Source organism: Mchenga conophoros, linkage group LG2, assembly GCF_057382185.1.
Source record: "Mchenga conophoros isolate Kocher_MC1m ecotype Shallow Benthic linkage group LG2, M_conophoros_male_GT1.1, whole genome shotgun sequence".
NCBI classification, from domain to species: Eukaryota; Metazoa; Chordata; class Actinopteri; order Cichliformes; family Cichlidae; genus Mchenga; species Mchenga conophoros.
In genome coordinates, this window is record NC_140527.1 from 26,311,424 (window position 1) to 26,328,790 (window position 17,367).

The following is a 17,367-nucleotide window of genomic DNA, read 5'->3' on the forward strand; positions in this document are numbered from 1 at the left end:
CAAGACAAAGACAAATTATGAAATTACAAATACACTGTCCACGTTGTCATATAATTTTAAAGGAGCAGCTGTTAAAGGGCCTTAATGTTGTAGTGATACGTTTAATAGTACATTTATTGGCTGATAAAGTTTTATTGATTATAGAATAAAAACACTAACTTAACATTGTAAATGTAAAGTATTGTAAATCCCCATTACTCATGGAAATCTCACAGTCTTTAGACTCAAGTTCACATCAAGTTTGCCAGTTCTGTAAACTTGTTGTGTTGGTCCAACGAGTTTATGTGATCAGTGAATTGTGTTATGTCCTGAGATTTGATTTTCACCCAGGTGTCATCCACATACCTGAACCAATGACTTGGTGGTGTTCCAGGGTAGAATAACGGGCCCTCTTTTTTCAATTATATTCCTCATTAGGGTGATGGTTTTATAAAAGACAATAGCAAAGACAAACTGAAAATATTTAATCTAGTGTGGCATTTTTTTTATTCTGCATAAAATCATTCAAAGATCATACAGTTATGCAGCATGGGTTATAAAATGCAGGCATGCAATCAGCCCCCCCCCCAAAGCACTCCAAAAAAAACCTGCTTTCAAATTCAAAACTACAATTCAAACTAACAATTCTTGTTAAAGTCTGAGAACTTCTGCAGTCCACCTAGTGGTGACCCAGGTTGAACTCAAGCCGTGACAGTGATAGGCCTAATCCTGCTGAAGGAGCCGGGTCACTGTGTAGCAGGAGTCCCCGTCACTCAAAAGACAAACAGGGTAAATATTTAGAAATGTGCTGATGCTTTTGGCCTGAGTGTCAGGGAATGAAGGAATGATCTGTTGTGCTAGCAAACGACTTGAGAAGGTGGTGTAATATGGCTCCACACTTGAAACATAACATCGTTCTGGCAGCAGTTATGTTTGCGGCTAAGTGCCACCATCATCATGTCAGCATATTGCATTCTCCAGCTGTGGGCTTTTATTTTTTTACAGTATAGAAGTGTTTGAAGGTAACATTTTGAGTGACACTTCTCAAAGCAATCAAGTTTTTGAACAACCCCTTCTTAGCTGATGAAATGGAATGAAAAGAAGTGCAAATCAAGTATGAAGAGAAACAATAAAAATGAACGAGAACATACATTTGATTTTTTATATGCATTTCAAATACATACTGGTCCTCCAATCATCTTCTGACAATCACTTTACAACGTACAACATTCTTCAAAATCTTTTCTCCCTCCTCTCCATAAAAGCACACACTTGTGTGACATCCACTTTTACTTCTGAACTCCTCTCGAACAGGCTCTCAGTGAAATATATAAATTTTAATCCATTCCTTGTCTCAAACCTTAATCAACCGTTTTTCTGTCGACAACAGCAAAAGAAACAAAAAATACAACAATTTTGACATCTTTCTTGGAACTCGGAAACAGTGTTTGATTGAACAGTTGTATCAATGCCCTGTCTTACCTCCACATAAGTCTCTGTATTTAACATTCCCTTTTTTTCTGTCATTCTTCGTCAGTCTGTCTATAAAGCTTACATTCATTTCAGCAAATCAGAGCAACATCTATACGCTTTGCTAAACTCATTATTGCACTGTGATATTTATGCATTTTACTTACTTTGCAGTGGTTACAGCTGGTAATAAATGAGTGTGTGCTACCTAAATACTGCTGTGTTTTTGTACTATGAGAATGCCTCATCCAAAGCAGTTTAAACTCACTTGAGGGGTATATTTACATGTTACTCATTTTCTTCAACATTTTTAGGTCTCAACCCCAATTTTCTACTTGCATCATAACAATAGTTCATTAATGATGTTTAAAACTGATACTTTTTCTTCAAACGCTTTTCAAACACAGTATCGACAGTGAAGATTCTGTATGTTTGTTGTGAAAGTATAATATGTATTGAAAAATCTTTGGTTATTTTGAGTCTTTTGCACTTTTTTTGGCATGTAAGAAGCATACAAGCCACAGCAACTGTGTTGTGTAAAAAGCTTGTTCTTGTCAGGCCATACTACGAATGTGAGCCATATGAAATACTATAAACTACCTCGATACAACATATACCATTATAGGATTTGCAATCAAAGTTACTTATGTAGTACTTATCTAACATTAGTCTGATGAAATGTCTCTAGAAACTCAGTTACTTGGTGATCTACTTCCACAAAACTCTATGAAATCAGAAACTGTGCTTTTGCCGACACTCAATAACGCCCTCACAGGTCAGTGGAGATGGTACTTCGTTTCACCCTCAGGCTGCCGCCCCAGCCGCGGGGACAAGTGTTGTAGGAGTGGAGGCCGGGCGAGCGGAGGCCTGAGTCTTCGGATTCAACAGATGCGTCGGAGTCGGTCAGGGAGCGAGTGTTGTAGAGACGCACAGGAGAACAGATTCTCTGAGTTGGAGTTGGGGGAGGGCTGGTGAAAGTAGGGGACTGTGCCCCCAGTGACCGTGACTGGAAGAGGTTGACGGGTGGTTTCTGACCGTCGTAGCTCAGTGATGAGATGGGAAGACTGTGACCACTTAGTGCACCAGGAGAAGGGCTGTTTTTACGTTTGGCTGCATTGATGATATTTTTGGCCAGCAGGCGATGGTTGGCTTTAGAGTCCAAGTTGTTAACTGTGGGAGACATGCAGCGACTGTCTTTGGTCAAGGAAACAGGAGAGGTGACGGAGGATGTGTAAAGAGGTTTAGTGGTAGAGAGAGAGAAACTGGTTTGAAAGTGTGAAGGAGACTGAGAACGTGAGCCCCATGGAGGAGACACAGGAGATGTGACTGTAGATGGCTGGGATGGTCTGGATGTGGAAACTAAGAAGCTAGAGGACTGGACCTTTTGGCTTACTAATGGTGATTGGCATCTTGATCCCCAAGGAGGGGTGGATACATTTGTTTTGGAAGGTCTGGACGTAGGAACTGAGGAGCTAGTGTAAGGCTGGGTATTCACCACTGGGGATTGGCATCTAGATCCCCAGGGAGGTGTGTGTGGTGAAGTCGCTGTAGATGATTGGGGAGGTTTAGATGAAGAAAATGAGAAACCAGTGGAGGGCTTGTTGTTCTGGGTCGTTGGGGATTGGCACCTTACACCCCAAGGAGGAGAAAGGGGAGAAGGAGATGTAGAAGTTTGGGAAGCAGGAATTGGGGAAATGATAGCGGACTGGCTGACCACTGGGGACTGACATCTTGAACCCCAAGGAGGAGAGCGTGGAAAGGTGGCTGTAGATGTTTGTGAGGGTCTGGATGTGGAAGTGGAGGTAACTGTAGAAAACAGGATATTCTGAGTGCTCATAGGCGATTGGCATCTTGAATTATTACGAAACGATACAGGGGACGTGACTGAACGGATGGAGCTTGTGAGGGGTGGTGGGCTTGTTTGGAGGCTAGAAGTCCAGCTTCCAGTAGCTGGGCCGCCCGGGTTGCCTGTGAGGTTACGTGTCCTGGTCGGTGTAGATGTCTCACTGGGAACTTCAGCAGGAGTGGACTCCTTTGGTGTCTGTTGGATCAGGACAAGTGTTTCTTTAATCTCTTAGAAATATGTATTCAAAAACACAGTATATTAAATACACAAAAAGTTAGGCTATAGTATTGTTAAGCATGTGGATAAGTAAATGAATCTAAAAGGTTTTTAATTAAACTGTGTCAGGATGTGTTGTTCGGAGAGTCTGTTCAGATGAAACTTCACACAATACACCCAGAAGATCAACTAGGTAAACTTAATAAGTGAACCTGTGATGATAAAACTGTGCCCAGCCTGTGCCTCAGCAGCATTCAGGTTATGTTTGTGCACTCCCTCCATCTGTATGTGTTTATCCAGCCTCCCCTGGCTACCAGCCCACACAGGCCCTGTCTTAAGTGTCTCTCTCGGGTTACTGTCATCTGGCTTTCACGTAGAGGATAACCTTTGCAGAGATATGTAGTTACCTGACAGAAGCAAGGCTCGCATCCATCTCATGTCTATTCTAATTAGGGAATACTCCCACTCAGTATGATATTATGATGAAACTAACCTGCTAGGATCACCTTCCCGAGAAGTTATGGTCTCATAAGACGAATGTTAATGGTCATATTTCAAATGTTCGAGGCTACTTTGAAAGAAAATAAGGCCTAGGTCAGGAGTCATAGCATTTGTCTAAATTTCTGACCCCCTCAAGGCCAGCCAGGGCAGAGTTCAGGCCTTAACATGAACACGCATAACTCAAATTGTTATGGGGGAAAAAAACATCTTGTAATGGAAATCTTCAGTTTTTTTCCCCAGAACTTTAAATGTCACACGCTGTGTAACAAAACAGATCTGCCCCCCCCTGCCGCAAGCTATCTGTGTACTTCAAGGAGGTATAAATTTTATTAGTGTGTTTCCAGTGATTGCTTAAAAGGCAAAAGAGTGAAAGTGACAAACAATTAACATTGGAAAAAGCCAGTGAAGTCAGGAAATGAGGAAAAAAAAGTCAGAATGGAATCCGTGTAGAGGGTTAGCATAAAGCTTTAATCAGAGGAAGAAAAGGTTCAGTCGTACATAAAACAAGTGGATAGAACAGACGGAAAAGAGCAGCGAATCAAGGTTTGTGAAATGAAACAGACACAGTCCCTGTGCTCTGAAACAACAGCGTTTGATGACGGAATTACTGCTTCAAGTCATGAAAAACAAAAATATGTATATAGCAGGCAGATTTGAAACACCAAAGAATTCAGGCACACACCATATAGTTAAGTAGAGCATGCTGAAAAGCAGAGTAAATTAGCATGAAGGCATAACGATAGAAAAGTAGTTCTCTTGCTGCAACTTTCATGTCAGTGAACAGCATTAAATTGCAAATCGTAGATCATAAAGCAGATGCTAGACCATCTGTTAAAGTGCTTTGTGAAGCAGCATCACCCGAGTGCCCAGTGGAAAAAAGTGTGAGGCTGTTTCTCATCATATTTTAAAATGTGCTGAAAATGGACGTTCTTGAGTGCTGATGTGCTTCGCGGCTTTGGGAATGGCAGTTGATTTTCATTACGCTGAGGCACATTTTACATTTTCGAAGGATAATTACCAGTCTTTGGGTTTTTTTACTGACAAAAAAGACAAATAATATGCACTGAACAGAAGATAAGACACAGATAGCCATGGCTAAAACTGTTAATCTGTCAGTAGTTTGATGAAGATGTTACATAGTGTCTAAGAGACACATAAATTCTCTATAATGTGTGGGATTATAGTAATAAGAAGCACAAGAAAAAGAAGAAGGCACACGTTAAACAGGCAGTGTAATGAATCGTAAGTTTTAGCCCTATCAAAATCACTTCTGCAATCATGTGTTTAGTATCTAAAAAAAACCAAACATTTTCTTTCAACACATTTTCTAAAAACGATACAAAGAGGGTCTCCACACCTGCGGTGCAATCCCTGCCTTTTTGGCAGAAAATGTGGGCCTTGGTGCCTGTACTGATGACCGGGGAGAGGACACCCTGTCTGGAGAAAAAGCAGACATCGGAGAGCTGATCCTCGGATGACCAGATGTCGGATTTGAAGGATAATCTGGTCCTCCTGTAGGGCTGAGAGGTATTTGATGAGACATGCACTGGGCACTGAAGTTAAAGGGAGGATTGTTAGGGAGTGAAGTCTGTCTGGAGAAAGTTGGAGTGGCGAGCTGGTTCCTGGCCTGTGGTGCTCCTTTGGGTAGGGTACTGATGGGGTCCTTGACTGGGTTAATGATGAAGAGAGAAGAGTTAAGCTGGTATGGCCGGTGCCTCGACAGATCCATCTCTATCTTGGAGCAACCATTTTCCAAAGGCGGCGGCTCTGGAACTGGTTCTGGTGGTGGAGGTTTTTTCATTGGTTTCTGCTTGACTGCTTGTTGCGCCTTGAGATTTTGTGAAAGTTGAGCACACATGTCAGAGTTTTTAGCAATAGCTTTGACCCTACCAGGCATGTTTGATGGGTAAACCCAAGATGGTGGCAGAGACATTGTAGGAGAAGGAGATCTAATTTGGCCTGCGTTCTGATTCTCAACCACATATTTTTCCATCCTGGACTGACGCTTAGCAAACAGTTGAGCACCTTTTCCGGACACATTTGTAAGCGACTGCTCCGGTTGGTGCTCTGCCCTCGGTCGGGTCCTTGAGCTCTTGAGACAAGAGGCCCATTCTGGAGCTCTTGCTCCCTCTGTCCTGTCCTCTTCCTTGGCGAGGAAGTTGGAGGCTTCTGCACCCAGAGCCAGTAACTCTTCTTCAGATCCTGGCTCAGGGACAGATTTGTGTCCATGCTTCTTTCTTTCATCCGCCCCTTGCACTAGAGAAAGTAGCTCGGGGTTTGGAGCGACCACCGGTTTCTCTTTGAATGTGAACATTGACTTTTTATTTGCCCTCCTGGCAGCACCCTCCTCAAGTATTCCTGTTTTGATTGGTGTTGTCATCTCCCTCTCCCCTGATGGCTTAGGAACAAAAGTGGAGGGTTTCGGGGCTGTGGGGGGGCCATAATGGGGCAATTGTGAATACTGGGAAGCAGAGAAATGGGATGGTGGAGGAGAAGAAGGAGATATGACAGGAGACATTGGAGGTGGACTGGAGTAGTAAGTCTGTGGGGGCTGGTTTTTAAAAGCAGGTAGAGGTGGTGTGGGATATGACGGAGGCGGAGGGGGAGGTGAGGCCACCACAGGCTGGGGGACAGTAAAAGCAGGGAGAGGAGGTGTCGAGTAGGAAGGAGGAGGGGGGATGTCCATGACAGGCCTGACGGTCTCCGGAGACTGCACCGTGGGCGGAGAAAAGAAAGGTCTGGCAGTTCTATTGATGAAGGAGCTTGCCTGCTTAGATGTGGGCACAGACACCTTCTCAGGACCAGAGGCGCCATGACAGCCATTAGGAAGCTTTCCAGCAGGATCTGGCCCTGTTTGCCTCCCATTTATCTCTGCTTCTCCTTCAGCATGTACTGACACTATCACATCAGTGGTTTTACTCCCTGGCGGAGTCTCACGCTCGGCCTCATCCTCTAGATCCTCGTGAAATTGATGTCGTGCCTCTTCCTCTTGCTCCTCCTTGACAGGGAGGAAGTGTCTCTCTTGTACAACACGGTCATCAGTGTCTTCTTCTTTGTGGAAATCCTTGGCCGGCTCATCCATGATATCGCCCACTGAGCGTACTCTTGCAGGTGTCGAGAAGACCGACTTGTCAGCGGTTGTGTTCTTTAAGTTTAGGTCTCTGTCCTTTTCCTCACTGCTCCTCTCTGCCCATGTCAGTTTGTTGGATGGGGGGTTTGTTTTCACATTCTCAGCTCTGTCCTCCTCTGACCTTTCTCCACAGCTCTCAAGTGTGAAGGCGTTGACTCTCTGCTTACGCCGATTAAAGAGCTGAACACCCCTGGACTTGGAGTTGGAAGGGACGGTGAGCTGAGCAGCAATGATCTGACTCTTGACGCGAGCCTCCTTTAGCTCCTTCTCTGACAAACTGGCACTCCTGGTCAGATCTAAAGTGAAACACACAGGAGAAAACACAAGAAAGGAAGTTCAGCTAAAAGAAAAAGACAGAGGAGTTTTGCCTTCTTGTCTATATTAAATAATAAAAGGAGTAAGACCTCTGTAGACTTGGCAACGTGCTGCTATTCAGAGACAACTCCCTAGCATGTAATTAAAGTTTGCCAAACTGTTTTCATGTACAAATAGAAAGAACCAGAAAGGGCGATTTTTAACAAGTGTGGGATAGAAATATTCTCTTTAAAACCCACATAACTGTTTTGGCACCATGTGGTTTTGATTGCTTTTTTTTTTCCTTTTTTTTTTTTATTATTTCAGAGTACTTTTGATTTCAACCAATCTAGCAAGGGGAAAAAAGACCTTGTGGACATTTGACTCAGCAGACCAGAGCTGTAGGCAATGAGCCAGGAGACGTAGGCGGAGAAGCATTTGAAATAAACATGTCAACAGCTGCTTTACTAAAGTTAATAAAAATTAAAACAAACAACAACAAAAAAAGATCAAGGTCAATGTCGAAAGCTGCAAAATAGGGAAATTACAGCGAGTCGGTGTCTTACCTTGATTTCATAGGTTTGCTGATTACTGGAATTATAAAATAAATGATAGTTTGTTTTCTGAGCTTGAGAGCTCCCTTTTAGGCGGCAGAGCTATTTCCTTCTGCAGTAGTCCCTCCCTGAGCATTCCTCCACCACTGAGAAAACTCCCTGCCTGTGCTTCCAGCATGTCTTTGGTTTCTCTCTGTACTTAATTTGTGCAGAAATGCAGCTCAAACCCTTAATAGACCATTTTTACAATCTAAAACTAGCCCAGAAAAATCAAATTTTTTCACTGCCTTCTATAAACATACTATACAATTAAGTGTTCCCATTTAAAGTATAGTGAACACATCACTCTTCAAAGTCCACGAGAGGAAAATCAAAGCTGCATCTTTTGCCTTTTTTAGCTCCATAAAAACCTGCAGTCAGAGTCTCTTTGTCGTTATGGTGACACATCTGGTAGATTATTCACTGAAAGCATGTTACTCTGATGGAAGATATTTAAAATCCCTGCAGGACGTTTCTCAGACAGCTAGCTCAGCCATGACTGGTTTTTTTTTTTCATTTATTAAGGTGATGAATCCAGACAGCTACATTATTTGATGTAATCATGTGCCAATCATAATAATTACGCATAAATCAGTCACTTGTAAAGCTGTCCTATAGAACTGAGTCGGCATGCAGTTTTCCCTGGCACAGAGTGTAAAGCCAACACGATCATTCCCCCCAGTAAAAAGGAATAATATGCATCTGTCACTGATTTGACAGACTAAATCTGGCCCTCAGTAATTGAATCAGCTCCTTGTGAGGTATCCTAGAGCTTTTTTTACTTAAACTTAGCTAAAGTTCAAGAGCATACGTGTGCCATCCACTCTTTATTATTTTTTTCATGAACCATGCACCCTGGACCTGCTGTAATAACAAGCAGCGTGTTAACAAAGTTATCCTCTGTGATGATAACAATGATGACGGCGGTTATGTCTGCAAAAAAAATGGATAAGTATAGACTATATTAAATCATGCACCTGACACCAACATGATCTATCCCCCATATTAGATATTTGTTCCAGTATAACAAGGATAAACACATTACCACACCTTAGACTTAGACAACCTAGGACTCGAATGAAGTCGAGAGGCGACCGGGCCTTTGCATCCGTGGCACCCAGACTCTGGAATAACCTCCCCGTTCATATTCGCACTGCCGAGTCTATCCAGTCTTTTAAATTACGTCTTAAAACTTATTTTTTTACTTTTGATTCTGTCTAGTTGGCTGTTTTAGCTTGTTGCGTTGTTACCTATTGTTTGTTGTCCTCTTCTATTGTTTGTTTTAACTGTCTCATGTTTTTATTGACTGTGAAGCACTATGGTCAATACTGTTGTTTTTAATATGTTCTATATAAATAAATTTTGATTTGATTTGATTAGACAAGCAGTCCTCTCATAACTACTGGCATGAGCATAAATCACCTTCTTTTATAGACTGCTACACAGAAATGAGCCTACCTATCTCACAGGTACTTTATGTAGATTCGCTGCCTTTTATCATTGTCGTCACTGTAAGCAGTAGCACCACCAGGGGTCCCAGTGACCATTTTTATGAGCTATTTGCTGTTTATAATTCACGCTACCTGAATATACCAGAGCAGAGAGGCTTGAAATGAAGTGTCCTCGCTATAAACATCTACCTTGAGTAGGAGCCAGCTCTGTTATCAAGTAACATTTCAGGAGCAAATCCCAAGCGGTACCTTTTATTTAATTCGAATTTTGATTTTAATTAGCGTTAAATTCTCAAGTTTTTAAGCTAATCTTATGGAAAATTCCAACAACAAAATAAGCTGCAGTTATTTTGCATAAAATGTATATTTTAATCAACAACAAATACATAAAATGCTCAGGTTAGGCTCAAAAGTACAGATTGCATGATTACACACAAATCTCAGTGATCTTTACCTTTTTAGTTATAAGGAGAAATAACTTTAAGCTTATGAGCCAGCGTCTTCTACAGAAACACTGCCAATAGTAAGTCATATTTCTTCATAAAACAGACAAGCACAAGCTGCTTCAACGTGTTAACATATTCTCACATTTCTTGAGTTTTCTGAAAGCCTGCTTCTCTTGCTGGATCCACTCTAGTGTCTAATCCCTTACCTTTTTCAAGTGAAAGCTCAGGGCTCCGCTGTTTTGTAGTACTTCCACAAGAGTTTTCAATTTAACTGCGCTTGATAGCTTCACACCCCCTTTCTGGAGCGAGGTGGGATCGGATTTCTTTTTCCCTGCAGTCCAGCACACAGACAGACAGGCAGGCAGGCAGGGGAGGAAAGGAAGGGAAGAAGGGGGGAAAGGCGGGGAGGGCGTGTAGCTGGAGGCTGTGCTGTCTGTCACTCAGCCTCCAGTGTTGTTTTACTTTTTCAGATCTGTGCCATCGCACTTCCACTTCCACATCCACTTCCCTAATTATATATATATATTTGTATAAAAAAAACTGGGACGTGACTGCTTGACAAATCTGGGTCTTTCATTTTAGAAAGCTTTACAGAGGCTGCACTTTATTTTGAAAGTTCAGGAGATGGGTGCAATCAGCGATAAGTAGTCAGCAGCTTATCTCTGTCTAATGTCCTCTGTCCTTGCTGCCCTCAGTGCACGTCTCACACTCCAACTAAGTGTCTGCCCTCTTTGAACCCTAAGGCCTCCAACCTGCAGGAGTGGGATAGGAATTTCCTGTCCAACATTAGAGTCAAAACTCAGCGCTCAACAGCGATGCAAGAGCCCCTACATCATATTGCCTACCCTTCTTTACTCCTCCACCTCCAACTTTCTCTACCTCTGCCCTCTGCGCCATCACCTCATCCCAGCACGGGTGAGATCAGACAGGAAAGCTCCCCCCGCCCTCACGGCAGCGGGATTTAAGTCAGGGAGGCCAACCCTGCTTTTGTGTATCAAAGGTCAGATTACCCTGTCGGATGTTATCTTTCTCCGGGTGATGGCTGTGGGGTAGGCATGGATGACAGCACCAGCCCCTGCGGGTGATGCGTGAAGCGGTATGGAAAGACGAGGATTAACAGAGGTCCTGAGATCCTACCAGACTGAATGTGACCTAAACTCTCAGCAGATTCCCCTGGGAGGAATAAAGAAATCCAGTTCAGAGGTGGAAACCATGCTCTCCTGCTCATAGCGTTACTGTTTCATGTGTTAGGAAAGATCCCACCGGAGCAGTTGTCCACTTTCTCCGCCGCCTTTTTGTTGTTCTAGTGATCTCTGTTTCATTTGAGGAAACTAGTGAGTAATGAGTGATAGGAAGGGTATTGGAAGCCCACAGGCTATAGATCCATATCAGGAACAATTATTTGAAGGCTGGAAACCTTTCTTAATGCACAATGCCTTTTTACTCACTTTGAATAGTGCATCTGAAAAACTTGTCACCACCAGTAGTCATGTTTTCTGTGTCTTTTCATGGATTCAACATTTCTATTTTAAAACAGGTTTTTTGAAGTTAAGTTGGCAACTGTAGAGGTAAAAAGCAGAGGGGCATTTCCAAACAACGTCTCCCACAAGTTAGCCTGTTATTGCTGTGGCCAGGTTGTATATTAAGACAGTCCTTTAGCAGTGAGGCATGCTTGCATTGGCACAGCTGCTACGAGAACCTGTATTTTTATGACACGGAAACAGATGTCTCAGAGACCAGTTCATTGTGTCAAGTTGCTCTGATGAGTCCAGACTCAGAAACAAACCACTGAATGTGCATTTAGAGTTACATTTTCTTGTAAGAAGTCCAAATAAGGAGAGAAAATAGCAAATAAACAAGCACTTACTTGTTTTCCGGCTCATGTGTTCTTTGTTGAATCCTGTCTTCTCCCATGACGCATTGTAGTCTGTCCCACGGGTCTGCACGTCTTGAGTTAACTGGAGAGGTTTTCTCAAGCCCCCCGGGCTCCAGCTCACCCCTCTCCTGATAGACGTATGTCCCTTCTCCATCTCCATCGCCGTCTGTCGCAGCAGGAACAAGCCCTCAACGCGGGAGGGAGAAACGCTAGTGCTTTGTCCCGCTCGGCTCAGCCTCCTCTCCCGATAGGATGAAGCAACTGGTGAAAGATGAAGTTTTACTCCTTACTGGCAAACAGTGAATTAGCTGAAAGAAAACACCCACGCAGAAGATGAGTGAAAGGTAGTAGCTCAGTTTTCCCAGTTTCTGTTTCCGGTCACGGCTCCCCTTTCAGCAATAATTCTTCCAAATGTTGTCCTGCAGACAGCCGAAATTTGACGGAAGAAGCGTGTTCTTTCTTTGGTCTTCATGAAGTATTATCCTGCATCTAATGGGACCTCCCAGGAGGGTCAGCTTCGATGAGCATTGGATGAGCTCCCATGGATAAATGCCACGAAAATTGCACAAGATTGTTGTGCTGTGTTAAAATTCTGGCACGAAGGGCTGAGAAAGAGTCCAAGCTTCTCTACTCACATCTCACTAATACTCCTTTTTTTTTCTTTCCCAGATGTTGCTCTTCCTTCTCTTCTATTTTAGTCACAAAAACAAGTTTTTCGCCTGCACCCCAATCTTCAACTCGCAGATGACTTTTCTTTTGGAGAAAAGGGATCTGCCCTTTATCTCACAGATCATAACTCTTGAGTGGCTCGCAGGGAAGCTGTGTATATGAGCGGCTTCCTGCTTTTGGGTGCGTGTGAGGAATAGCATTTCATACTGGAAAGGTCACTGCAGAGGCTGGTTTGTATTCAGTGTTCAAAAGCATTCAATTAGGGCTGCTTTCATCTGGTGTCCCGTGTTATTTCTCAGGCATTAAAGCCAGACACGGTCTCTGAAAGTAAAATGATCGATTTCATTCTTCTGCTTTTGAGGAAAGCCATATGTGAGAATGAAGATTCCTATTTCATGCGGCGGATGGTCTGACTTCCACTGAAACACATCAATGGGCTGCAGCTAAGACTTCAACAGTTCCACCAGTTTGGCTGATTGTTGGATTACAGATCGCTGCTCTGCTCTGTGTTCGCTGTATGCCCAGAAGCACCTGCAAGAAAAAGGAGAATATGCAGTTATGTCAAAGGTCAAATCTATTTTAGGTCAAATAAAAACTGTATGATGCATCTAACCAGTGTTGTCTTTTTTAAATAATTTCACTGCTTCGTACACGATTTCAGGAAGGCCATCTGATATTTAAAGACTTTTTAATGACGTGGTCTGAAGAACATCATTTACCTAACTCTTCTGATGAAAGTTTAGTTAGTTTACTCTCAAAAATAAAAGCATCAAACTCAACTTATCTCAGTTTGTAAGACGGCAGGAGTCAGAGATAAAGATCAGGCTTCTCACTTTGAAGTGCAGTCACACTAATGGTGCAAAGTCGGAAACGAGAGGCGCCTTTTAAAAAAACAAAAGAGTCTGATAAACTCTGTTGTCTCCCATGAAGGGAGGAAGGCTGCAGTCCATTCAGGTTTGAGTGTTTGGGATCTACTGTGTATTAAACCTGTCAGACACAACTTATCCCTGCCTCAGGGTCTGTGATGCGATAGAGCACACTGAGAAAGTGAATGTGGACTTAAGCTTTCCATTCAGCGTGAAGTAAAGAGAGAAACAAAGACATGAATATCTTGCAGTGACATTAAGTGGGCACACATCCTCCTTCACTCTGACCCTGTAGAGTATTTCTTTAGCTCAGCAGTGTCATGTTCCCTCCTTCAAAGCCAACAGGAGCCACTGGCAACATTTGTAACGGTAAACCACTGTTTGCACATCTCCTTGTCCTTGATCGGACTTGCCTCACCTCGAAGCTGATTGGGGTTTCATTTTTGCTTGTGAGTCACTGCTCATGAGTGGGAGGCTTGTTCAAAAACTACACACACACACACATTTCACACTTATTATTTTTAAATGCCTTTTCTGAGATTCCTGAGAAGCAAAGCAATGCTGCTTTCTCGAGGTGTCTAAGCACCGTAAACTTGTTTGGATCGTTTGAAGGCTGTGTTTTTGTTTCGTAAAATAACAACTGAGTCATGAAAATTCATAGCAGGGCTGCACATTAGTCCCTGGACACAATCAGCCCAAACAAAACCCTGCCCCACCTCCCTGCTGTAAAAAAAAAACAACCTGGCATGATCGTGTCAAGTGACATGAAGGCTGGTATTGTTTAGACACTCTGACAATCGCTCTTTGATTCCTCCAGATGTGCGATCTGTGCTTGGATCACTCAGAAAGCGACACTGTCTCTTCAGATTAGCTTTCACCGTGTCACTTTCCTGCAGTGGTTTTCTGATATTTTTCTTCACTCGCAGTTGTCTTTGTTTCCTGTCTCCACAGAGAACATAGGTGAACACGTGTGGAGGACATGTCCCAACACCCCTGGTTTAAACATGGGTTGATTGCCAACTTTGATCCAGTCTGCAAATATTTATTAAGTGACAGACAAGGAACAGATGTAAGAACTCTACATGAGCAGAGGCTCTGGCTCAGGAAACAAAACACCAGCATATGGACTTTTGAAATCTGCATCTGTCCCAATCCTTTCTTTATCTCTTTTTCTTTCTACTTTTTATTCATCGCGGCTTGTTAATACGCAGCTTGACGTTGTATTTCTCCCAAACAAACCTGTGATATCTATCCCACTCTGGCGATTATGTGCTTGCCATACGTAATAGTCTGATATCTCTTCCACCACCACCTGGTCTCCAATTACCTTAAAGTTCAAAAAGTATTTCGCAGTGCCCACCTGTCCCGCTTGGCTTCCACCCCTGCACAATATTCCTATGCCACCCATCTGCCTCCGTGATCAGGAATCAGGGATCTAATTTACAGTTTGGCCCCGCAGGCTGCTTTAATGTGTAATCACAGAGTTCCTGTCCATCGCCAGCTCATGATGGATTCATACCAGACAGCAAATCTATCCCTCTGCCCTCTGCGGCGTGTCTCACATAGTGACAGCGCACAAAAGAAATTGCTTTTGGCACCCTTACAAAACCTTAATCACTCATTTGTCCCTCATGGCTGTTGTCTTGTGTGTTTATTACGCATCTGCATCAGTAGTCAGCTTGTAGAATGCGTGTCATCCACCTAATAGCTCACAAAGCGCGTGTAGTTTCACCCCAGTAACGGCATCTGCACATCATCAGTTGCTCGGGGCGCACATGAGCGGATGTCAGGTGAGCGCGCATTCCACCTACTCTGTGACTTGAAGTGTATCATTTACCCAGCTTATAATGAGGCATCGGGTCAGAGCATTGACTTGAACTGCAAGCCTTTATGACTGAATCCCTGAGGGGAAGATCTGCCGTGTGTCTGCTATCGTCTGTCTTTTGCTGGGATGTTTTACAGTTAGCAAAAAAAATAAAATAAATAATTTAACAGTAAAGGCTAAAGGCTTTAGCGGGGCCTCTGTCTCTCTCAGTCACTCTCTCTTGCTTAAACAAAGAGCTATTCAAGGGCCCTCGCAGCACTACAAAATAATTTGGGCTAGTGCTCCAAAATGGGCATTCCTGCTTCATAATTCCTCAAGAGGCTGTGATAGTTAACATGCCGCAGCTTGTGCAAGCTGATGACAGACATCTAAAACATTGCAAAGAGTCGTCCCCAATGAAACGAACAAATGTCTCTCTCTGTTTGCCATTGCCGAGAGTGCGATCATAAATCATGCAGTGGGAAGACCTTGTAATAAAGCGTCTGCTTCGCGCGCAGCTCATCCTGCTCTCGTTGTCACAGGTGGGGAACTTCAAGAGGTGAAAATAAATACTTGAAGTAGGTGTGTGTCATCCAGTGCCAAGAGGGAGGCACCTCCTTGAAACAATCAGTCATAATCTGAAAAACTGTTAGACATCAAAGGCAGCGGGCACAAACACTTTTTAAAAATGTAAAGTTGCAAGCAGGAAACTACTGGCTTTCTGTTCGCACTGAGACATTTGACAAAGTAGGTTTCTGCTGTTTCAAAGCATCTCCCATTACAGCAAAAATAAAGGAGGTGTAGTTTGCTAATCTGTGTAACACACTGTAACATATAGCAGAACAAAGCCTCCTGTTGCTCCCCCGTAAAGCAGTTAATGGGCCTCACCTGTTGTGTTAACAGGAAGCAATTACTTATATATGCGTAAGTCAATACAGTCTCCAGTCAGGACTTTAATTGGATACACCCTCTAATGTTACACAGTGAAGTTCAAGTCTATAACATGGCCACAGAGCGGGCTCCACACAGTCAGGACAATAGGCTTGGATATCAGTGACCACAGTGCTAATGTAGCCAGCCAACACCCCCACCCCAACAACCCCTGCAAGCCTACAGCCTTCGCCAAGGGAAAAAGCAGCAGCCACAGATGTTTGTCATCTACTCAAACAAAGACTTTCAGAGTTTCCCTCCTCTTCTGCCCCAGTTTGTCGCATTCCCCGGACTCTCTCTCCTCTTTCCCCAAGCAAAGATAGTGTCTTCTTACCCCATAAAGATAAACTTAATAGGCTGCAAGTGACAAAGTTTGGTGCAAGCGAAGATAAAATTCCATGATTCATTAAAGCAACCCCCCCACACCCCCTCCCTTTTCTTCTTTTTTTTTGTTGGTTAGGTTTGCTGCTCACCTGTGCTCCGGTGCGTCTGGCTGTTTGAGGCGGCGAGGGTGTGTACTGGCCCTTTTCAGTTCCTACGAGTGTGCGAGCACACCTCCCCTTTTTACCTCTTCTCTCCCACTCCCTCTCTCTCTCTCTCGCTCAGTCGAAGCAGACGAAGGATGGGGTGGGGTGGGGGGGGTCAGTTGGAACACAGAAGGCTCTTTGTCTGGGATTTTTTCATATGGTTTCCTTCAAGCTTGCATACTGAACGAGCACATTATGCCATAATATATTTTCATATTCAACGCAGGGATGTTGAGGGACCAGTAGGCCCCCGCTCTGTTCTCTCCCCACTTCTTTGTTTCATTCTTGACCCATTTCCAAACCGTGCACACCCGGGCAGAAAAAAAAATCCAAAGAAAGAGTGAAAAGTATGCAGGAAAAATGCCAGGCTGGGTTTTCCTCTAAACTCCAAGAATTTCTCGATGCACTTCTTACATGTCTCCAAATATTAAAAGTCAAGGGAACAGATTTCTGTTTGAGATATGCAAACATAAAGACTCCACAGAGCTTCTTACCTCAGACGTCCAGATTCCTCACAATAGTAACTTTACATTCATATTTGATGTACAGCACACGACATTTGGCCTTTTCCTCTGGGATGTTAATCTTAAGATTATGGACGTGCATTCCATATCGCCAAAGATTTACATACTCGAAGGATCCCTCAAGTACCATAAAATGTCAGTAACATCTGGTAAGTGTCTGAGCCTTAAAATGATTAGATCTGTAGATTTATAGAAGAACGCTATAAAGCTGCGTGAACGCGTTTCACCTTCTACTTCAAAATCCT

The 17,367-nt window shown here is 43.3% G+C and overlaps 1 protein-coding gene across 1 annotated transcript; it reads right to left on the reverse strand.

Annotated features, from left to right (window-relative positions):
• Positions 1-475: 475 nt before the first annotated feature.
• On the reverse strand, positions 476-16,604 carry synpo (synaptopodin). The gene is made up of 4 exons (XM_085290406.1): positions 16,545-16,604; positions 11,794-13,002; positions 5,370-7,438; positions 476-3,490 (listed from the first exon to the last, which is right to left on the reverse strand). The coding sequence occupies exons 2-4, from the start codon at positions 11,960-11,962 to the stop codon at positions 2,219-2,221; spliced, it is 3,510 nt and encodes a 1,169-aa protein (XP_085146532.1). The 5' UTR covers positions 11,963-13,002; positions 16,545-16,604; the 3' UTR covers positions 476-2,218.
• Positions 16,605-17,367: the final 763 nt, after the last annotated feature.